This window comes from Carettochelys insculpta, chromosome 2, assembly GCF_033958435.1.
Source record: "Carettochelys insculpta isolate YL-2023 chromosome 2, ASM3395843v1, whole genome shotgun sequence".
Lineage (NCBI taxonomy): Eukaryota > Metazoa > Chordata > Testudines > Carettochelyidae > Carettochelys > Carettochelys insculpta.
Window position 1 is genome coordinate 2,272,017 of NC_134138.1, and position 23,448 is coordinate 2,295,464.

At 44.4% G+C, this 23,448-nt stretch overlaps 1 protein-coding gene across 1 annotated transcript in view; it reads left to right on the plus strand.

The window, feature by feature from the left end:
• The first annotated feature begins 1,454 nt into the window (after nucleotides 1-1,454).
• The window catches only part of LOC142009280 (uncharacterized), a 65,519-nt gene continuing 43,525 nt past the window's right edge, over nucleotides 1,455-23,448 (plus strand). Inside the window, exons 1-6 of the mRNA XM_074987080.1 lie at nucleotides 1,455-1,467; nucleotides 4,168-4,380; nucleotides 4,523-4,729; nucleotides 6,049-6,230; nucleotides 19,806-19,923; nucleotides 21,646-21,732. Of these exons, the coding sequence (XP_074843181.1) occupies nucleotides 4,204-4,380; nucleotides 4,523-4,729; nucleotides 6,049-6,230; nucleotides 19,806-19,923; nucleotides 21,646-21,732 (771 nt within the window). The 5' untranslated portion in view covers nucleotides 1,455-1,467; nucleotides 4,168-4,203. The remainder of the gene's footprint in view (nucleotides 1,468-4,167; nucleotides 4,381-4,522; nucleotides 4,730-6,048; nucleotides 6,231-19,805; nucleotides 19,924-21,645; nucleotides 21,733-23,448) is intronic.

Genomic DNA, 23,448 nt, shown 5'->3' on the forward strand with positions numbered 1-23,448 from the left:
TTTAAAAGATGTATTGCTTTCTCGGTTTATATAACAATTCATGATACTACTTTAACAGAGTTTTTCAAATCTTAGAGAAAAGCTAAGTTTGATCTTTTGGAGAACTTTGAGTCACAGTTCTGATACTTAATTGCTTATTTTCGTAGATGTAAATAGCAGGTAGACAGTCACTGTGTAGAATAACCTTAAATCTTGTTTTGTTTCTGAGGAGAGGTTTACAGGGGAAAAAGACACATGAGAAGTAAGATTTGCTCATGTTCCTACTATGTAAGACAATGACCAAGCTTCAAAATTCTGTGCTGTATTAAATATTTCAGCAACTAAATAATGGTATTAGAAGATTCTGCAGTTCTGCCAACGTAAAAGTAGATGCTACCTAAATTCCAAAGCCAGAGGGGACCACAGTGATCACGTGTTACAGACTTCTCCGAAATAATTCATACAGCAGACCTCTCAGAAAAACATCTTACCTTGATTTAAATATCGGGGGGTATGACCCCCTTGCTAAATTGTTCTTTTGGTTAGTTACACTCACGATTAAAGTGTTCCTAAACAATTTCTAATGATCATTCCCATTTTTCTGGTTTAATTCTTTCCCTCCGCTGATTTAGGTCATAGCTGCTTTAAGCTTTGATGTGTTCTTTGTTCTCCGATTTTGCTTGCTTACTTTGCTCTTATTAGCATTTCATAAATTCTGTATAAACTGACGCCTATCTGTGGTGGAAAGGAGTCCTCCAACTTCAGCAGGCCTCATTAGGGCCAGTTTTTGCACTGGTATAACTATTTCAGGGTGGGGTTTTTAACCAAAATAATTGCACAGAAAACAACTTTGACTGTGTTCTCAATTTCATTTATATAAATATGTCTTATACTGGTACTGCTCAGTCCCCTTCCTGTTTAGAAATATACCTGTGTAAAACACTATTTGTACCAATAAAGCCATCTCCACAAAAGCGGACTGCACTTGTGTTCAGTAAGTGAGATGTTTACAGGCAGCATTCATGAGTTCAGGAGTACAAGCAGTAGGATATGACCTAGTATTTTTTGTTTTGATCTCTGAAGGGGAAATTCTTGAAGTGTGATTGGTACTTCATGTTCTGTGCAACTAGAGATTTCACCTTTGATATAACTTTTGGTTTCACAACTTGCATATAAATTGCTCATATAAATTGAAAGCTTAATAAGTTAAATGTCAGGTGACTGCTTCATATTTCTGCCCCTTTTTGTTTTCTTTTTTTAAGAGAACAGATTGAAAAGTTGCAGAAAGTTACAAAAATGCCAAAGACCTACATAGCAGTAGTGGGGAATACTGGTGCAGGGAAAAGCAGCTTGTTGAATGCCTTGCTGGATGAGGAAGCTGTGCTGCCTGCATCTGCTATGCGAGCCTGCACTGCTGTGGTGGTGGAGATCTCCAAGACTGCTGGGAAGAGTCTATATGAAGCAGATGTGGAATTTCTTTCTGAAGAAGTAGGTAGCAAAGTATTATCCCTAGAATGACTAATTTCTGCTATCAGCATGGCTGTGAGACAGGGTTGACAGATGGTAAGAGGGTTAAAGAATATTTTGTTCCTGTGAAGTGCAGATGCATTTCGTCTTGGCATACAACACTTCCTGGGCAAAATCTGAAATCTAGTGCATGTAGTCACAAACTGATTCCTTCACGGACATCCTTTGGGACTGTGGTTCTACAAACATCTCTGCCGCCTGCATCTTTGCATCATCTCCTTTGAATATTGCATGAGTGGCCACCCACGATGGAATACACCCAGGTACCAGCATGTGAAGGAAGGGAACTAACTACTTTATTTAACTTGAGTTCTTCACAGTGTTTGGTTCCTGTCTGTACGCCATTGCCTGCCATCTTTCCTCAGTGCTTGAGAGAACAGAATTAAAATTCCAAATGATCTTGGGAACTGAAGAAATGGCCTGAAATAAATAGGATGGAATTGAATAAGTCTAGTGCAAAGTATTACACTTAGGAAAGAATAATCAAATACATAAAAACAAAATGGGAAAGGACACCCTAGGATGGATCTCGGGGTTGTAGTCTATCGCAAACTAATTACAAGTCAACAGTGTAACACGGTTGCCAAAAAAAGGCAAGTATCTGTCTGGGATAGATTAGCAAGAGTGTTGTAAGCAAGACATAAGAAGTAATTCTCCCATTCTGTCTAGTACTAATTAGGTCTCAGCTGGAGTACTGTGGTGTAGTGGGTTTAAATTGCACCAAGGATGGCTTACGTTAGACATTAGGAGATGCCTGGGGTAGTTGAACTGTGGAACAAATTACCCAGGGAAGTTGGGGAATCTCCATCATTGGAGTTTTTTTAAGAACAGAAAACAGTGATCTAGATAATATCAGGTGGTCGGGGTGTCCAACACGTGGCCTGTGGGCCAGAATCCAACCCATGGAGCCTTTTTATCCAGCCCGCTGCGTCAGCAGTGGCACCATTTTTAAAGGTGGCTGAGTGGCTTCTGCTGCCACTCTCTCCTCCAGCTCCTGTACAGCGCAGCGGGGCAGCTCCCAGTGCCCTGTCATGATGTACATGGGGAGAGCCAGCAGGGGTTGCTGTGGAGAATGCAGGCTCAATTTCTCACAAGGGCTTGTCCCTGCATGGCCCCTGTAATTCATAGTCCTGGCGTGTGCTCATTCACTTGCTCCCTGTCTGGCATGGCGGCGAAGCAGCCCACCAAAGGCATCAAGTTGTTGAGCGTGCTGCTGAACAGCATTGCGCAGTCTGCCTACTATGGCCAGGCCAGGCCAGGCCAGCATCACTGAGGAGCTGTTGTGGGGCCGGTTCTACCCTACTCTGAGGTAGTGCCACAGGAGTTCTGTGCCCTGCTCACCAAGATGAGCAGCATCCTCAAGGTGGTGGTGCTTGAATAGATGGGCAGTTGACAGACGGATGGGCTGGGATGGAGGACCACTGGGAGGATTGTTGGGACAGATGGTCAGGGGTGCCTGGGGAAAGGGAGAGACGGACTGGTGGGGGAGTGGTTGGACAGACGGACTGGAGGGGCACTGGGGAGTTGTTAGTACAGATGGACAGGCTGAGGTGGAGAGGCAGTGGGGGCATCGAGACAGATGTGGAGAAGCTGGGCTAGAGGCATGTGTGGGAGGATTGGGGCTAAGGCTGGCTGGTCAGCTCCCAGAACGTCTAAAAATTGCTGTGGCCCCTGAGGAAGAAAGGTTGGACATGCTGATCTAGATAATACTTAGTCTTGTCTCAATGCAGGGGACTCTCTTGTGGTCCTTTCCAATCCTGCATGTCTGGGATTCCAAAATATTTGAATAACCAATAAATATGCTGTTTTGTGTGTTTTAATTAAATTCTAGTTACCCGTCTAATACCGCTTCATGCAAATTATGTACAAAAAGTTGATTATCAAATAGATAAGTGATATATCATTCACTATTTTCTAACATACAAAAATATACAGTTAATATGGATCTGAAAATAGTAAGCTTATGTAACTGCTTAAATAAATATAGTTAGTGAACCCTATTAAATAGCAAAACTTGTACCAGAGCTAGAGTAAGGGCTTTGTCTAGCTGTAAATCAACGTGTTTTAATCTTTATATCGGACAGCGAAAATGCTCCTTTCTTCAGAAAATAATTGACGTATACAGGGAAAAGTTGATTAAAATCTGTGACTTAAATGAAGAATTTCCCCCTCATGATTGAAATCAAGGATTTCCCATCATCCTGAAATTTTAGAACGGGAGTGTTGTTTGTGCTGTATGTTAGAACTATCTTAGTTCTTTCAGTAGCCATTTTTTCTGCCACTTACTGGCAAAACGGTTCTTACTGTGTGTTTAATTTTAATGCTTAAGTACTATGGTGAAAAGGGTGCTGTAATATCTGTGGTATGCAATCAGAGCTGAGTGGGAAAACTTTTGTCCATCTTGAAGGGGAAAAACAAATCAAAAAAGCTTTTAAAAATGTATGAAAATACTTCCTATTTTACTATCTGGTGCAATCAGTTAAAATGTTTCTAGGTCTCAGCAAAGCAGCTATAATAGAACTCTCTCCTCCGTATATGCTAAAAATATCTAGGAAAACACAGAGCATTCATTTTAACTTCAATAGTTATTTGATATATAGCCAATTACCAGCTTACTCTTTTGGAACATTGTCTTCACCATTTCTATACTTCCCACTTCAGGAGTGGGATAATGAGCTAAATGCTCTCCTGCAAGATATGCAAGACAAATCTGGCAACTTAAAGAAGCGATGTCCAGATCGCAGGACTGAAGCTGGTGCTGCTTATAGCCGTGTGAAAGCTGTTTATGGGATGATAGCAGAACTTCCAAAGCTGAAGGAGATGAAGGAAGTGACCCAGCACCTTGGGACAGTCAAACACATTTCTGCAGAGAAGGTAAAGACAAGAATGATTTGAGGTGTGATCTTTCTACTTCCCACCCATTCAGGCTATTTCAGACTGATTTAGATGATAAAGGGAGTAGCTCAGCCTGTTGCCTTTAAGGAAGCCTTACTCTTGTTTTCTTTCCCTTGCTTAGGCAGCAGATTTTCGCAGAAAAATTGAGAAATTCATAGCCTCTCGGACTGATAACTTACGCGACATGAAAGGTGGAGAATTTTGGCCCATTGTTAAATGTGTCAAGATCCGTGTTCCTGGTGCTGATGTCTTAAAGACTGGGGCAGTGCTGGTGGATTTGCCTGGAATAAGAGATTCCAGTGCTGCCAGGGATAATGCTGCCAAAGAGGTACAATGGCATCTCTGAAACTGCAGCCCTTTTAAGGCTCTTGTTTTGTTTTGTTTTGTTTTTCTTTTTAACTCTTCTGGATTCCCAGACCCTGAAATTCATCAGAAGTAGCATCCCACTTCACTGTCTCATGCTTTTGCATATTACACACGCATCTATATGCATTGGGAAAATGAGCAACATCTTTCCTGTTCCTCTAGCTTTCCAAGCATAAACACTTGCAACATCATATAATTAACATGTGGCACTTGCTGCTGTCTGATACCATAGTGGCAAGTTGATTACTAAAGCTAGGATTAGTAGCTTCTGTAGTATCCACAGCTGCACTAATTAGGGTAAAATTACAAGTGCTATGCATCCTTGTGGTTCAGGGCATACTGATGGTTATTTGAAGTCTGTAAATAATCGCCATAGATACTATCAATATTGCACAGTTAGGTACATTGAGGACATTTACCAGTCCCTTAGAATGTTCAGTTGCTATAGAAACTGATCACAATATGAGGTGGAACATTGATCTGTCTCCTGTAGCAACATAATGACAGAGTTCTTTTTTGTAATTGTTGTTTTACTGTTATGCCCTCTCCACTGAACAACTGTATTTTTGTAAGCTTAGGGAAAAAAAATGTTAACCATGAGAAGTAACATAGCTGTGTTTGTCTCTACACAGGCCTTCTCTGCCAGTGCAATTTCTTTTGTACATTTCCATCAGTATCACTGTTAAACTGTGTTTTAGTGCATTCTGTTCTATAGTATGGCAGTAGATAAACAAGTGGGGAGAAGAAGGATCAATGTTAAATTTGAAAGATGTTTCACCATTTTAGACATACAACTCTTAATAGCAACTCTGAAAGCTCTGCGCATAGATAGTTTTGGACTTCTTTACTCTTGTATTGTCCAAGTGGTGTATCCACTTAATATTTTGAATTGTGACAGAGAGAGAGCCGTGTTAGTCTGTATTCTATCAAAAGCAAAAAGCAGTCATGTAGCACTCTGAAAACTAACAAAATAATTTATTAGGTGATGAGCTTTCATGGGACAGACCCACTGTCTGAAGAAGTGGGTCTGTCCCATGAAAGCTCCTCACCTAATAAATTATTTTGTTAATCTTCAGAGTGCTACATGACTGCTTTTTTGTTTTGAATCGTCGTTCTACCCTCAGACCTCAATGCAGGTTTGGAGATTCTGAAGCAGTTAACAGTACTTATTAAAAACAAACTTTAACAGTTCTTTTAAATGTATTAAATGTTGAAACTCTGAAACGTTAAAACTAGTCAATACAGTTTTCCTGTAAACTGACTTTTCTTTCCATTCTTTAGTATTTGAAGAACTGCAATGCAGTATGGGTAGTAGCCAGCATCAGCAGAGCAGTGGATAACAAGACTGCCAGAGAGATGCTGAGTGCAAACCTGCGGAGGCAGCTGCTCATGGATGGTCAATACGGGAGTTTAGCTTTTGTTTGTACTAAGACTGACAGCTTTAACATTACAGAAATAATGAGGTAACTTCAAGTCTTATGAGTCTGTTGCATTAGCATGTCTTGCATGAGGTAGTGGTTGATCACTCAAACTCTGTCAAACTGAGAACCATTTCAGCAACTAGCCATGGTCACAAGAGATGCTCTTAACTTTAATGAAATGGGACAGATTAAACATATAGGCAAAAAATGTGGACGTGATGCTGCTAAGGCAAAGAGTTCACAAGTTACTTGTGCAGCAAGCCATTGTCTGACTCTGTTGCCCCAGCTTGCGGTGCACTCTTATCTTGTGTGGACAATGCTACAGAAAACTGAAAGTCATTGTGGATCTTCATGCTGCTACTTCTAGGGCTTACTACGTAAACAAGCCATAAAGTGTGCAGAGTTCAGGAAAGTACCAGGTGTGTGTTTGGCCAGGGCTATGTATGGATTACTGGCCACAGCAGTGAACTAAGATTGTTCATATGTCCCAAACATTTTGGTCACTGAATTACAATGGACTGTACGTTCTTTAGTTTGCACTAGTATAATGCTCTGAAGATACAAATTGCTATAAAAGCACTGAGCATTTATCTGTCCTCCAAGTGTCTTGGCTTTCTTGTGTTTTGAGTTGTGCTTTGTGCTGAACATTTTATAAGCCTATTACAAACAGTTTGTCTCTTGTCTTAAAATTCAAGAGCCTAGTTCTGTGAAGTCTTAGCATTCTGAGCTTCCTCTGACTTGAGTGCAAATCGCAGGTCTGACTAGTATACCCTCCCCATCCCTGAGTTTCTTTATCTTTGCTTCATGGTCATTGGTGAGAACAATTGTGGTCATACTGTTCATGTTCTGACTTTTAAGAGGTTAGTGTGGATTCAGGGAGCATGTACTTGGGCATTGTCTGGGAAATAGAACTGATATGTGTGGCTGGTTTCCTTTTGCCTTGTCATTTAATCTTCCTATCTGCAGCTGGCTTATTTTTATATGCTACATGGTAATCTTGGAAAAGATTTGCCTGGATTGTTTCTTTTTGACAAGGAAACGTTCTTTTTTACGTATGTCTCCAGCTTTGCTGTCTATGAACCTCATCCAAAAGCTATTGAAGTTAATGGGAGTCTTTCCCATGACTTCAGTGGATTCTGCAACAGGTCTAGAGCAGTGGTTCTCAACCTGTGGCCCAAACAGCGCCCAACTGTGTGCATCAGGAAAGGGCAGATGAATAAATATTGACAAGTTTTCAAAGTGCTTATACACAAATGCTAGAAGTCTACATAGTAAGATAGGTGAAATAGAGTGCTTTGTTTTAGAGGAGGATAGTGATATAATAGGCATGTCAGAAACCTGATGGAAGAAGGGCTATCAATGAGACACAATCATATTGGGGTACAAAATATATCGGAAGGACAGAGCATGTCCTGCAGGTTGGGGAGTAGCACTGAATGTGAAAGAAAATGTAGAATAAAATGAAGTAAAAATCTTAAATGAATCAAAATGTTCCATAGGCTCTCTGGATGTAAATGCCATGCTTGAATAAGAATATAGCAGTTGGGATATATTATCGACCACCTGACCAGGACAGTGATAGTGATAATGAAATGCTAAGGAGATTAGAGAGGCAATCAAAATAAAAACTCGATAATAGTAGGGGATTTCAGTTCTCTCCATATTGCCTGGGTGCATGTCACCTCAGGACAAGATGCGGAAATAAAATTTCTCAGTGTCTTAAATGAGTGCTTTTGGAGCAGCTGGTAGAGGAACCCACAAGGGGAGAGGCAATTCTTGATTTAGTTCTGAGTGGAGTGCAGGACCTGGTCCAAGAGGTAACTTTAACAGGACTGCTTGGAAATAGTGACCATAATGTAATAACATTTAACATGTCTGTGGTAGGAAGAAAATCTCAGGAGTCCAACACTGTGGCATTTAACTTCAGAAAGGGGAACTATACAAAAATTAGGAGGTTAGTTAAACAGAAATTAAAAGGTACAGTGACTTAAGTAAAATCCCTGCAAGCTTCATGGAAACTTTTCAAAGACACTGTATTAGAGGCCCAATTTAAATGTATACCCCAGGTTAAAAAACATAGTAAAAGACCCAGAAAAGAGCTACCATGGCTTAACAACCATGTAATAAAAGCAATGAGATAAAAAGGCATCTTTTAAAAAGTGGAAGTCAGAGCCTAGTGAGGAAAATAGAAAGGAGAATAAACACAGCCCAATTAAGTGTAAAAAGGTAATAAGAAAAGCCTAAAAGGAGTTTGAAAAGCAGCTAGCCAAAAACTCAAAAAGTAATAACAAAAGGAAGCCTGCTAAACAACCAGTGGGCTCCCTAGATCATCGAGATACAAAAAGTGCACTCCAAGATAATAAGCTCAGTGCGGAGAAACAAAATTAATTCTTTGGTTCAGTCTTCACAGCTGAGGATGTTAGGCAGATTCCCAAAACTGAGCCATCTTTTGTAGGTGACCAATCTGAGGAATTTTCCAAGATTGAAGTGTCATTAGAGGAGGTTTTAGAACTAACTGATAAATTTAACAGTAACAAGTTATCGGGACCACGTGGCACTCACCCAAGAGTTCTGAAAGAATTCAAATATGAAATTGCAGGATTACTAACTGTGGTTTGTAACTTATCCTTTAAATCAGCTTCTGTACCCAGTGACTGGAAGATAGCTAACATAATGCCAATATTTAAAAAGGGCTTTGGAGGTGGTCCTGGCAACTACAGACTAATAAGTCTAATGTCAGTACTGGGCTAATTAGTTGAAACCATAGTAAAGAATAAAATTGTCAGACACATAGAAGAACATAATTTGTTGGGAGCTAATGTCTCTGTAATCTGTTAGAGTTCAGTCCTAGAACCAATCTTGTCCAATTATTCATAAAGGATCTGGAGAAAGGGGTAAAGTGTAAGGTGGCAAAGTTTGCAGATGATAGGAAACTACTCAAGATGGTTAAGACCAAAGCAGACTGAAGAACTTCAAAAGGATCTCACAAAAGGGAGTGATTGGGCAACAAAATGGCAAATGAAATTTCATGTGGATGAATGTAAAGTAATGCACATTGGAAAAAATAATGCCTACGGTACATACTTTCTTTTTGGCAGTCACACATTAATGAGTAGGACATCTTCTTGTCACCCTCCTATTTGTGAGTCTGTTGATGGCTGATCAGCTCAGTTCTGGAGCCACAAATCTTAACACAGGAAGGACAGATGTTGGTAGCCGTTGGAGGTGGGCAGGGCAGTTTTTGATGCTCTCTTTTTCTGCTCCACCTCTCCTCATCTGCACTGTGGTGGGACCTCTCAAATTCTGTCATTCTGCCATGGATTACTGTTCTCCACTGGACATGGTCTTGGGCAGGGTTCTCCTAAGTGCTGCATTTTTTCATGTGCACCTTCAACATGTCCTTATATCACTTCTACTGGCCACCAACGCTCCCCCATCCTTCTTCCAATTCAGAAAAGAGAATCTGTTTTGGGAGACGCTGATCGGACATCTGAACCATGTGGCCAGTCCAGTGAAATAGTTGAATGATAATGACTTCAATGCTGTCATGTTCGACTCCTCCAGGACACTAGTATTCCCGCGCTTATCCTCCAAAGAGATACTTAACATTCTCCTGAGGCAGCATTGATGATATTATTCAAGTGCCTTCAGATGACACATGTATGTTGTCCAGGTTTCACATGTGTACAGTAGCATTGGAAAAACCACTGTGCAGTATACAAAGAGCTTTTGTCTTGGGATAGATGTCCCAGTTCTCAAAGACTCTGTTTCAAGTGGGTGAAAACAGAACTTGCACGACTCAGACAATGCTGGATTTCCACACCAATGTCAACATTAGCGGAATGATGACTTCCAAAGTTATGGGAAGTGCTCCCCATTTTCTGCAGCTCTGCATTGACTCAATTGAAGGTGCATGAGATTGTCCAGTCAGTGAAGGTTCATGTAACACCTTGGTCTTTTTTGATGTTCAGTGTGAGGCTGAAACTCTCATGTGCTTCCACAAAGGCACTTAAGATCGTCTGAAGGGCTGTGGAAGAAAGGCATCAACCATATTGTCATTTGCGTACTGGAGCTCTATAATTGAGGTTGCGGTGGTCTTGCTTTTAGCCTTCAGTCTCCTGAGATTAAAAAGCTTTCCATTCTTTCTATAGGCAAGCTTCACATCATCCAAAAGCTTGCCATCAATGAAGTGAAGGGTCATGGTGATGATGCAGAACCGTGATGGGGCAATGACACAGCCTTACTTGACTCCCATTTTGACCTCAGAGATGTCACTTTGGGGTCTGTTGCTGCTCAATACTGTGGCAGTCATGTTGCCATGAAGCAGCCTTAATACGCTGATGAATTTTTGGGGGCAGCTGATCTTTGACAGGATAGTCCACAGGGTGCTACAACTGACTGAGTTGAATGCTTTGGTTAGGTCGATGAAACTTTTATTTAAAGCTTGGTTTTGTTCACAACCTTTTTCTTGCTGTTTCAGGGCAGTGAAGATCATGTCTGCTGTTACTCGGAATGATTGGAAGCCATAGTGTGATTCTGGGAGATTTTTTTTGAGAGTGACAGGAGTCAGTTTACAAGGACTTGAGCTAAGATTTTTCCTGCTGTTGCCGGAAGAGAGAGATTACAGTAATTTCCACAGTCCAACATGTCACCTTTCTTGAAAAGCCTGATGATCAGTGTGTCTTAGAAATCTTGTGGCATCTTCTCCTTAGCCCAGATCTTGAGCATTAGGAGGCTGAGCTGTGGCCCACCTTCTTAGAAGACTTCAGCTGGGATTCCATCTAGTCCGGTTGCCTTCTTGTACTTCATCGCTTTGATGGCAGCTTGGACTGCGCTCAGTGTAGGAAGTTGTAGCAAGACTGTTCCTAGGTGTTTCCTGAGGGATTTGGTCAAGGAATTCTAGGACTGCGGGTGGGGGCGGGGGGAGAGCAGTTCAGGAGCTCCTTATAGCACTCCCTCTGGTGAGAAGCAATGGCTTCATAGTCTTTCAATGATTGGGTATAATCCTTAGGTCAGGGTGTTAATTCCATGGTTTCTTGGTCTATAAACAGGTTTGGAGCATAGAAGAAACCTCTTGTTTTGTTGATGTCTGCAAGACAATGGAGTTCTTCTGCCTTCTCAGTAGTAGTAGTAGTAGCATCCTTCAGTATACGTAGACTATGGATTGTGCCCTTCGTAGTTCCATTTGGGATCATCATTTGCAGCGTCAACTGTGACTGTGAAGGCCCACATGAGTGACAGTCCTTGCTGCATCTGTTGCATGTGTAATGGGTGTCTGGCAGGTCCTTACTGTGCTTTCTGTGGGCTCGCTTCTCCTCTGCTAGCTGTCTGATCCTCATTTCACCCTTCTGAAGGCCCTCGTGTAGTTCCTGCCTCCATCTGCTGTGATCGTCTGCCAGCTCCTCCCAGCTGTCCAGCTCGATGTCTACCTCCCAGAGGTCCCTCTTGCAAACATCTTTGTAGTGCAACTGGGGGCATTTGGGAGGTCTTTTGCCAGAGGCTAGCTCGCCATACAGGATGTCTTTTGGGATCCATCCATCATTCATCCTGCGAACGTGGCCAAGCCAGCAGAGCCGCCACTGCCTGAGGAGGGTGTGCATGGTTGGGATACCAGCTTGCTCAAGGATGGTGGTGTTGGACACTCTGTCCTTCCATGATATTCCAAGGACGCACCTGAGGCAGTGCAAGTGGAAGACATTCAGCCTCTTTTCCTGGCGGGCATACTGGGTCCAAGACTCACTGCTGTAAAGGAGGGAGCTGAGGATGCAGGCTCTGTAGACTTGCATTTTGGTGTGGGTGTACAACTTGATATTATTCCACACTCTCTCGCTGAGTCTGGACAGACTTGTGGCTGCTTTTCCGATCCTCCTATTTAGCTCAGACTCCAATGACAGGGTGTCAGTGATGGTGGACCCAAGGTAAACGAACTTGTGGACAACCTCTAACGTATAGTTGTCAGTGCTGATTGATGGAGGTTCAGCAACATCCTGAGCAAGTACATTTGTTTTCATTAGGCTGATGGAAAACCCGAAGTCCTTGCATGCTTTGGAGAACCGATCCAGCAGTTTCTGAAGCTGGTCTTCTGTGTGTGACATGACAGCAATGTCATCTGCGAGCAGCATATCTCTGATGAGGACTTCCCGCACCTTAGATTTAGCTTTCAGCCTTGCAAGATTAAACAGTTTCCCATCAGATCTTGCGTGCAAAAAGATGCCCTCTGTTGAGGATCCAAAGGCATGCTTCAGTCAGAGCGCGAAGAAGATCCCGAACAATGTCGGAGCAAGGACGCATCCTTGTTTGACGCCGCTCCTGATGCTGAAGACATCCAATAATGTGCCGTCATATTGGATGGTTCCGCTCCTGTCTTTGTGGAAAGACTGGATCATCTTGAGTAACCGTGGCGGACAGCCTATCTTGTGGAGCAGTTTGAATAGTCCATCCCTGCTGAACAAGTCGAAGGCCTTGGTCAGGTTGATGAAGGCAACATAGAGTGTGCTCCCTGTGTTTCTCCTGCAGCTGCCTCAGAGAGAAGACCATGTCAGTGGTAGATCTCTCTGCCCGGAATCCGCACTGTGATTTGGGATATACCCTCTCAGCAATCTTCTGGAGTCTGCCGAGGATGACGCGAGTGAACAGTTTACCAGTGATGCTTAGGAGGGAGATTCCACGGTAATTGTTGCAGTCGCTTCTGTCTCCTTTGTTCTTATACAAGGTTACAATGTTAGTCTCGCGCATATCCTGTGGAACCTCACCCTCTTTCCAGCACAGGCACAGTAGCTCATGTATGGGTTCCGGGAGAGTGTCCGTGGCACATTTGATTACCTCTGGTGGTACCATCCTGGCCTGGGGCCTTACCTGCTGCAATGCTGTCAGTGGCTTTCTTCAGTTCATCCACTACTGGTAGGAGCTCAACGGCATCGAGGGCTGTATCAACCACAGTGTTCTCGCATGAGTACAGCTCAGAGTAGTGCACAACCCAGCGCTCCATCTGTTTGGCTTTGTCAGCGATGACTTCACCAGATTTGGATTTCAGAGGTGCCATCTTGTTCTGGGTGGGTCCTAATGCCTTCTTGATGCCCTCATACATTCCCCTAAGTTTACCAAAGTCAGCACTGGTCTGGATGCTGCTGCATAGCTCGAGCCAGTAGTTGTTGGCACAGCGCCTGGCCGTCTGATGTACTGTTTTCTGGCTGCTCTGAGTGCTTGCAGAGTACTCTGGCTTGGTGAGCGTTTGTACTCCAGGAGCGCAGCACGCTTCTTTTTGACGGCTGGAATCATCTCATTGGAGTTAGCTTCGAACCAGTCATTTGTGTTTCTAGCTCTTCCAAACACCGACAAAGCTGTGTTGTAAATTGTATGCCTCAGATGCTGCCATCTGGATGTCACATTGGCACCCCCAGGGTTGCTGCGCAGTTTCTCCTTGAGGGTCTCTCTGAACTTTTCAGCTCTCTCTGAGTTTGCCGTCTTTCTGGCATCAGTGCAGGGTCTTCCAGTTGGTTTAGAGTGGTACAGCTTCTTGGGAATCACCTTGAGTTTGGAGCAAACTAGCGAGTGATCTGTATCGCAGTCGGCACTATGATAGGTGCGTGTCAGAAGGACGTTTTTGAGGTTATCACATCTAGTGATGACCACTTCTAGTTGATGCCAGTGTTTCGAGCATGGGTGTCTCCATGACACTCTGTGCTGTGGCTTGGTTTGGAAAAATGTGTTTGTGATGCACAGATTGTGGTGCATGAAAAATCTGAGAAGACGCTGTCCATTTTCATTCATTTTTCCAACACCGAAGTGGCCTAAGCAGGAAGGCCATGAGTCACAATCGGCTCCAACTGTTGCATTGAAGTCACCCAAAATGTACATTTGTTCGTGAGCAGGTATTTGCACAATGGTAGCACTAAGCATGTCATAGAACTTGTCTTTTACTTCCAGTGCAGCGTACAGGGTTGGAGCATAAGCACTGATCAGGTGGGCAGGACCGGTGCAAGTATGACCTGAAGGAGTCTTTCTCATCTGCTCATGACTAATTCCACCATTTGTAGAAGGGTGTTTCTGATGGCGAAGCCAACACCATGCTCCCTGGGTTCTTCTTGGGCTTTACCCTGCCAGAAAAATGTGTTGTCCTTTTCCTTGAGAGATCCCGAATCTGTGAGTCGCGTCTCTTGCAGAACAGCAATGTCAACTTGGAGCCTCTTCAGTTCCTCATTGATGACAGCGGTCTTTTGGGTGTCGCTGATGTCCTGAAGATCTTCAGTCAAACCAGTCAGCATGGTCTGCACATTCCAGCAAGCAAGCTGAAAAATTTGATGGTGTCCTTTTCTTGTTGATTTTCTTATTGGTTTGCCTGATGCTCAAATTTCAGTCACTTGTCAGGTTTGGGAACCTTAAGCCTCACGCACCCAGTGAGGCAGGTGAGCTGTGGCGAGACAGTACCCTACTGGCTGGGGGCTGCCCAGCTTGAGGCGGGCGGTGACTGTCCAGTGAGATGCGGCGATCTCTCCCACCGTCGAAGGCAACCCCTGGCACGCATTCTGTATGCCAGTTGAGCAAGAGCTTATAACCGGTATCTGTTACCTCCCGTGTTGTTCAGCCCTGTTAAGTGATGCTGGACTACCTCTCCAGACATGAGCCTGGGCAATTTTTGGGACCCTGAGCTGCCCAGACACCAGTGTTCCCCTCTCGGCTTTACTGATATAGTCCAAAGGAGAGGATAACCTCTATGTCTGGTGCCAGCTCAGCTGCAGGAGTTGCCGGGTCAATGCCAGAAGTTGGCACAGAACTTCCTTAGGACTCCCCTCCGGATTTTCTGTCAGGGTTTACTCCCTTAGCCTTGCTCCTTCCTAGGATAACCCACAAGGAAGTGGGGCATGGAGAACGTGGGTAACGATCCCACTACCTCTTGCACCTCCCTGGCACCACGTGTCCCCAAAGCTCCCCGTGGTGTGACGACCTCCTCACCTCCCCAGGACCCTCCTCCCCACCCCTCTGCCTCCCATCAGCTACCATCATCCCCAGATCCCCCCTCCCCTCCCCCTTGTCCCGCATCCACTCCTATGTCCCCCCACCTCACTGCACTGCTCCCATCAGCTCTCATCGCCCCCCGGTCCCCCTTCCCCCAGCCTCTCCGCACCTGGCCACGCGCTGCTGCAGCCCCATGTTCTCCAGGAAGGTGTCGATCTCACAGCCCAGCCGCGCCCTGGGTCCCTGCCAAAGCTACCAACTCTTCTTCTGGCTGTGGCTGCCCCCGGAGCCCTATGGAGCTGCTGCGGGACGCGCATGCAGGGATCGCAGGACTGGGCCTGGAAGTCCAGGCAATCTGAGCCGGGCGTGCCACCACCAGCCTCCATGGGTGCTGCACAGCTTTACCACACGCCCCCAAACCACATGCCCACAACTGACACCCGTCGGTCTCGTGCCCCCCCCCCCCCACTACCCACATTCCCCCAAGCTCGTTTGCGTCCTGCTGCCCACGTTGCACCCTGGGGGCGGTGGGTCCCTCAGCTCCAGCCAGCAGTTGGGAACGCTGCCGCCGTAACCATCTTGCCACTCCTTACCCCTGTAGAAGTAACTAGCTCCCTCTAAGCTCCCCCCTTAAATTCCCCTCTCAAAACTCTCTGGTCGCTTGCCAGCTCCCTGGTCGCTTGCCAGCAGGGTTTAAAAAGCTCTGGCCTTCCTGAGAGCCCTTCCCTCTGACTACCGCTCAGGCAATCAGCACTCAGAGTTTAGATTTCAAACCTAAACCTAATCAAGGCTAACACCTTCCAACTGCCAGCCTGAGCACATGGCCTTTCAAACAAACAGACAGCTCAGCACTCCAAACAAACAGACAAACCCAGACCCAGGACCCCCCAAACCTAGACACCCACACACTCCAGAGAGCCACTTACCCGAAGGTGCTGTAGTTTGCCCCCTTCTTCCCCAGGAGAGCCCCTCTCAAAGGGCGGCCCCCCTTCTCAGTCCATCACTGGTTTTTCAAAGATCTTGTTTTACATTGGACTACTGCCTTAGCCTTGGTATGTGCTTCTCTCTTCATCGTGTAACTGATGTTGCTTTGCCAGGCCCTAAAGGCTTTCCTTTTTCACCTCAATCAATCATTCAATTTGCACATTTTTTTTCATCAAACCAGTCCTGATGCTTCCTAGTCTGGTAGCTAGTGGTTTCTGCACAAACTCCAGTGATGGCATTGTTCAGTTGATACCAGTGTTTTTGTACATCTTCAGGCTGTTCTGTTAGCAGCTTCCTTTGGAGAGCTATCTGAAAATCACTTTGTCGGATGGTGTCCTGGAAGCCTTGTACATTGATCTTTCATCAGATCTGTTTCCTATGACGTCTCCATTTGGTGACAATTCTAATCCCCTTTGTGGATGGAATAAGGCACTGGTCATTCCAGCTGTCATCAGCGCTAGTCATTGCATGTGTGAGAAGGGCATCATGCCGATCCTGAGAGCCAACGATGATGTAGTGTATGAGGTGCCAGTGCTTCGGTCAAGGATGTTGCCATGAGGTCTTAAATTTACATAAGAACGACCATACTGGATCAGACCAAAGGTCCATCTAGCCCAGTATACTGTCTGCCGCCAGTAGCCAATGCCAGGTGCCCCAGAGGAGGTGAACTGAAGACAATGGTCAAACGATTTGTCTCCTGCCATCCATCTCCTGCCTTCGACAAAAGGCTAGGCACCATACCTTACCCCTTGCTAATAGCCATCTATGGACCTAAGCTCCAAATATTTATTGAGCTCCTTTTTAAACTCTGTTGGAGTCCTGGCCTTCACAGCGTCCTCTGATAAGGAGTTCCACGAGTTGACTGTGCGCTGTGTGAAGAAAAACTTTATTTTATTAGTTTTGAACCTGCTACCCATTAATTTCATTTGTTGTTCTCTAGTTCTTATATTATGGGAACAAGTAAATACGTTTTCTGTATTCACTTTTTCCACACCATTAAAGATTTTATATACCTCTATTATATCGCCCCTCAGTCTCCTCTTTTTTAGACTGAAAAGTCCCAGTCTCTCTAGCCTCTCCTCATATGGGACCCGTTCCAAACCCTTAATCATTTTAGTTTCCCTTTTCTGAACCTTTTCTAATGCCAATATATCTTTTTTTGTGGTGAGGAGACCACATCTGCACGCAGTACTCAAGATGTGGCCGTACCATAGTTTTATATAGGGGAGGTAAGATATTCTTCGTCTTATTTTCTGTCCGTTTTTTTAATTATTCCTAACATCCTATTTGCTTTACTGACTGCCGCTGCACACTGCATGGATGTTTTCAGAGAACTATCCACTATAATTCCAGGATCCCTTTCCTGATTTGTTGTAGCTAAATTTGCCCCCATCATATTGTATGTATAATTGGGGTTATTTTTCCCAATGTGCATTACCTTACACTTACCGACATTAAATTTCATTTGCCATTTTGCTGCCCAGTCACTCAGTTTGCTGAGATCTTTTTGAAGATCTTCACAGTCTGCTTTGGTTTTGATTATCCTGAACAGTTTGGTGTCATCTGCACACGTTGCCACCTCACTGCTTAGCCCTTTCTCTAGATCATTGACGAATACTTTGAACAAGATTGGTCCCAGGACTGACCCTTGGGGAGCGCCACTAGTTACCCTCTTCCGTTGTGAAAATTTGCCATTTATTCCTACCCTTTGTTTCCTGTCTTTTAGCCAGTTTCCAGTCCATGAAAGGATCTTTCCTCCTATCCCATGACCACCTAATTTACATAAGAGCCTTTGGTGAGGGACCATGTCAAAGGCTTTCTGGAATTCTAAGTATATTATGTCTACTGGATCCCCCTGTCTGCATGCTTGTTAACCCCTTCAAAGAACTCTAATAGATGAGTAAGACACGATTTGTTTTTCTGGCGTAAGTGTGTTCATGACAAGCTCATGTTTTGCACATTTTGTAAGGTGGAGCACTCCACTGGAGTTGCTGTTACCAACTCTTTCTTCCCAGTGGTATGCTGCCAGAGATCCCCATCTCTTCCGACCCAGGCATTGAAATCCCCCGAGAATAATCTTGTCATCTTAGGGAATGGCTTTCAGGAATGTCTCCAGCTAGGTGTAGAACTTCTTCTTCACATCATCTTCGGCATCTAGAGTTGATGCATAAGGACTGATGACAGTTGCCTTTGGGTTTTTGGCAAGCATGAAGTGGAGAGTCATGAGATGCTCATTGATGCTGACAGGGGCTTCAGATAGGATCTTTGCCAGTTTGTTTTTGAAAGCAAATCCTACTCCATGAATTTGTTTTCCTTCCTTTGGGATTCGTTTACAGAAGAATGTGCACCCTCCGCCACCTTACCTCAGCTCTCCTTCTTCTGGTCGATGTGTTTCTGCCAGGGCAGCAATATCAGTATTGAATGGTCACAGCTTGCGGGCAATAATCACTGTGCATATTCTGGGTCGCTCACTCTCTGGGGTGTCCACTAGAGTCCAAATATCCTGTGTTCCAAGTTTACTTTTTGATTTTAATCACATGGAGGTGAACCCACTGGATGCAGTTATCCGGTCGGGGTTGAGGTGGACTATGTTTGGGCTACCTTTTCTAGCACCTTCCCCATGTGGAGTGAGCAGAGCGGATCCTAAATAGGGCTGCTCAGTTGTGGATGCAGCCGCCGGATCATTTTACCACCTCAGTCCTTGAAACGGAATGACTGATACACGTGTCCACCACTTAGATGCTGGTTCATGACTAAAAGCTTCCAGATTTCACAGTCCTGCACCTGTCGCTATTCACCAGTTGCGGTAGGACTTAAGTTTAGGAGAGGAAGATGCCTGTGTGTGAATTCTTTTAATGTGGGGGGACTGTTGCACTGCAGCCGCTATATGGTTCTTGTTGGATAGAAAGCTCAAGTCCAATGGCATGGAATCTGTGACAACTGGGAGTCTCCTGTCTGTATCAGCCTTCATCTGCCTTCACAGCCATTGTAGTATTACCTTTGCTATCCTCCACCTGTTCTGCTGTTGAAGACTTCTAGGATCATTCTTTGTCTGGACCTTCCCTCTTGATCTTGCTGCCATGGGTGAATGGCAGGAGAGAGATTGTTACCTGTTAGGTTTTCTCCATCTGGGACACCTGGCATTGGCCATTGTTGGCAGACAGGATACGTGGCTGGATGGATCTTTGGTCTGACCCAGTGTGGCTGTTCTTATGTTCTTAAAAAAAAATCAAAATTTATCACTGTGATCTGGCGGGGCAGGGCTAAAGTCCAGGTTTTAGGTGGGACTCCAGTTCTGGGGGTAAAGTCTGGGGTCCAGTTGCTCTTCTCCTGTCCCAGCTCTGGATGGAGCTGCTTCTGGGAATGGAGTTGGGGAGGATGTTACGGTTCTCAGCTTGCATCCCACTGATAGATTACGGTGCGATGTGCCAACCAATGAGCCGTGGAATTTACCCATCTGGAAAAACTTTACAAACAGAATAGATGGAACAGGATTGTCAGATTTGTTCACAACGGCTTGCTGTGGGTAATAGAACAATTAAAGCAGAATATCTGTATAATTCTTTTACAGCAAAGTTATCTACTTAATTCAAGTAGCATATCAGTGTGTGCAATGTCCTATTATATAGTGGCTCACTTTGTTTATAGCCTAATTTTTAAGTACCCTGGATCTTGCAGTGATCTGAATTTAAGCAATGAAATCCGGCCCATTGAAGTGTCACTGGAAGAGCTAGAAAATCAGCAACTGCAAATGGCATTGGAAAAAGAGACCCTTCATTTACAACTTCAGCAACACGTGAGTAACTCTTTTCCTCCTACTAGCACAAAACACCAACTGGCTGCATCTGGAAACAGCTTCCAACTATCAGAGGGGTAGCTGTGTTAGTCTGGATCTGTAGCAGCAACGAAGGGTCCTGTGGCACCTTATAGACTAACAGAAAAGTTTAGAGCATGAGCTTTCGTGAGTTAACTCACTTCTTCAGATGCTGGTCATCTGAAGAAGTGAGTTAACTCACGAAAGCTCATGCTCTAAACTTTTCTGTTAGTCTATAAGATGCCACAGGACCCTTCGTTGCAGCTTCCAGCTAGTAGTGCTTGTTTGTCAGTGGTTATGCCCTGTTTCCTGAGAGGGAAAGAAAACTGCTGTTCTCCTCCAGCTAACTTCATCCCTGCTGCTGTGACTCACATGGGCTGTATTTCAAAGCTGGAGAAAGACTTTTCATGGTTTGTTGTTCCAGTAGGGTATAAAGGAAGACGGATATTCCCAAGATGTATGTGAAAAAAATCTGACTGAAGCCTTGAGAGCAGCACGCTCGGAGATGTTGGGGGATCCTCAGTTTTCAGATTGCCATATTAAAGAGGAAATGCTCTGAAATCTAGTTTGTCACCCAAGAGACAGTGCTGACCTGTACCCTGGAGTATGTTCCTCCAGTGTTTTGACTTGTATGGTTTGAAACAACCTAAGTAACAGAACTTTATTCTGTTGTCTAAAGATGAGTGGAAGTTAGGCATTGTCCATTCTTTGTGGTAAGTCAAAAAGGACTTTAATAGCAATTGGAGCATTGGACGGATGAAAATTGCCTCACGTGCTAGGATTTATTGTTCCTGCAGACTCAAACACTGCCCATAGATCCTCACTGCTGCTGCTGCTAACCATTGTTTCTCGAGATGAAAAGGGACCATGTATATATTGTGAAATGGGGTATTTGAAACCATTAGACGGTGCATGTCTGTATGTAATTGTCATCCTATCCCTGCAACCCTCTTCTTCCATTTCACATTCTTTCTGGTTTAGTTTTTCATTTGTTGTATCTAGTCTTAATTAATTTGTAACCTCTTTAGGTCAGCAGGCTGTCTCTTGCTCTGCATTAATACAGCACTCCATAACAGGACCCCAATCCTGATTTGCTACAAAAACACTAATATTAACATATACTGATTAGTCTAGTATTCATTTGCTAACAGTGGAACAGTTCTACAGGAACCTTTTATAAGGAAAATAAACTACATCTGCCTCAAGATGTTGGAGCCAGGTTTAGATATGTGTTTCTTGTGCCATGTCTTCAGGGAGGATGGGTAGGGAAGCTTAGACAGAACCAAGTTGAAGTTGCTTGTCTCTTGCTTTCTCTTGTTTTTATGACTATAATGTTGCCGTGGAGTGTCAGTCACTGCTTTGCTTGGGTGTGATGAGTCTTAAGAACTCACTCTGTGTCCTCCTTTGGAAACTGCAGTGATATATGCAGCTGAAAGCTTTGTTGTGTTGTATTCAGATATGTCCAGTCAAATGTTTCTAGTACATGGAATATATATTCTGATTTCAAAAACACCCCAACCTTAGGAAATATGACTTCTTTGAAAAAAAAAAAAAAGAGAGAGAGAGAGAGAGAACCCCACACACGTCATAGAACCAATTTAAGGTCTTGATTAATTATGGGACACAGCCTGGTGTTTAGGGCATGGTGGAACTTTGTACTCCTGGTGTTTGTAATGACTCCACTATTCTGTTCCTTTGTGCCAGCAACAACAACGACATGGTGCAGAAAATCCAGCCTCATTCCAGACAGAAAATGACCTTAGGAGGAGAATCCTAGAGAAAGAATTCAGTGTGAGTGCCCTTGGAACTCATCATCTGACCAACTTTTATTCAAATGGGGAAATGAGGATTTTTCTTCAAGAAATGGTCCCTGTTGTGTTCTGACAAGGTTATATTTGTGTACCATGTTCCTGAAGCTGGAGAATTTGGAAGTGGCACCCACTGATCTGTGCACAAGGCCAAGTGCCCTTCGTGCCTTTAGTTGGATAAAGGATGGTAAAAATTGACGTCTTTTCCAGGTCCTTCTTATATCTGCATGAGCCAGTTCAGAACTTCTATTTCTGAAGCTTTGGCTTATCCCTTAAAATTCTGTTTAGATCTGTGAATAGTTTTCAGCATTTTGACAAGTTAATGTTACTCTTTTCAGTTTCTAGTGCTAGATTAATTCTGGGGAGGAACTCTCCCCTCTTCTGTATCACAAATGGGTATTAGACTACAATGAGGACTTGAGGCTTCAAGTGTTGTTTTTTACTCAAAGTGCTTCTTTGTCAGCGATGATTACTGTACCTATACTGCCTTGAGAAAGCTTTCCTGACAGTAAGGTGCCATATCTACCACTTGTTCTCCAACTGTACCTGGGAAGGGCAGGTCCTCTGTCTTTGAAAACACCTCAGTAGAAATGGCCAGGAGGCCTCAGTTGGACCCAGCTGGGAAACCCACTATAGCTCAATCTGATTATTGGGAAGCTTTTCCTAATGTCCAACCTGAACCTCCCTTGCTGTAATTTCAACCCATTGCTTCTTGCTCTATCATCAGAGATCAATGAGAACAATTTTTCTTCTTCGAGTGGTCCCCGTGGGTGCTCCACAGTAGGTGTCGGGTTCATGCTCAGCGCCGCAGCTCGGAAATTCTTCAGCAGTCTCCATCGGGTCGCGCATGCACCAATGCGCATCAGCTCTTCGCGCACTTACGGTCACGTGCGCAATCCGGTCCCCGCCGGTTCCTTCTCAACTGCCAGTGGCTGCAGACGGAATCCTATCCAGCTCCAACGCCCGAGACAGATAAATCTTATTTTTCATGTGTTAGTAGTTATAATATTTCATAGTTAGCAGTTATATAGTTGTTATAGTTTAGTTACCTCGTTACAGTTCGTTTAAAAGTAAAAGACTATCTTAAAGACTGCAGCAGCCGCCTCTGGGTGGGCCCGCTAGTTTTTTTGTCAAGCCTCCAAAGGCCAACGGTTGTTATTGTTATCAAATTGACTGTTAAGTGTGCTCTTAGCACCTAAGGACTCACAGAGTTGAGCTTTAACAATGTCATCCCCCGCTTTAAGAAGTGTGAATCTTGCCGGGAGGCCATGCCTGCTTCGGATGGCCATAGCAGATGTATCCGTTGCCTCGGGGAGACACATGTTCCCCAGAAGTGCTCCCATTGTTCCAAGTTGACGAATAGGGCTAGGAAAGATAGGGAAATGAGGTTGAAGATGCTGCTATTTGACAAAGCACTTCAACCTGCCTCATCAGAGACAACGCATATGGAGGGCTCTTCAGGATCGCACAAGAGGAAGGCTGCCTCTTTGACCTCCTCTGTGCAGAAGAAGAGAAGAGCTTCTCCTGCTCAATCCCTGCCCATTACTTCTGGGAGCGGGCCGAGTGCAATGAAAGGCCCGCGCACGCTGGCTTCCTCCGCTGGTAAAGCTGCGGCACATGTAACCACCCAAGGGCCTACAGCTACTGGGGAGGCGTCACCGAGAGCTGTGCAGGCACTGGACAGACCGGCACCGGCTAC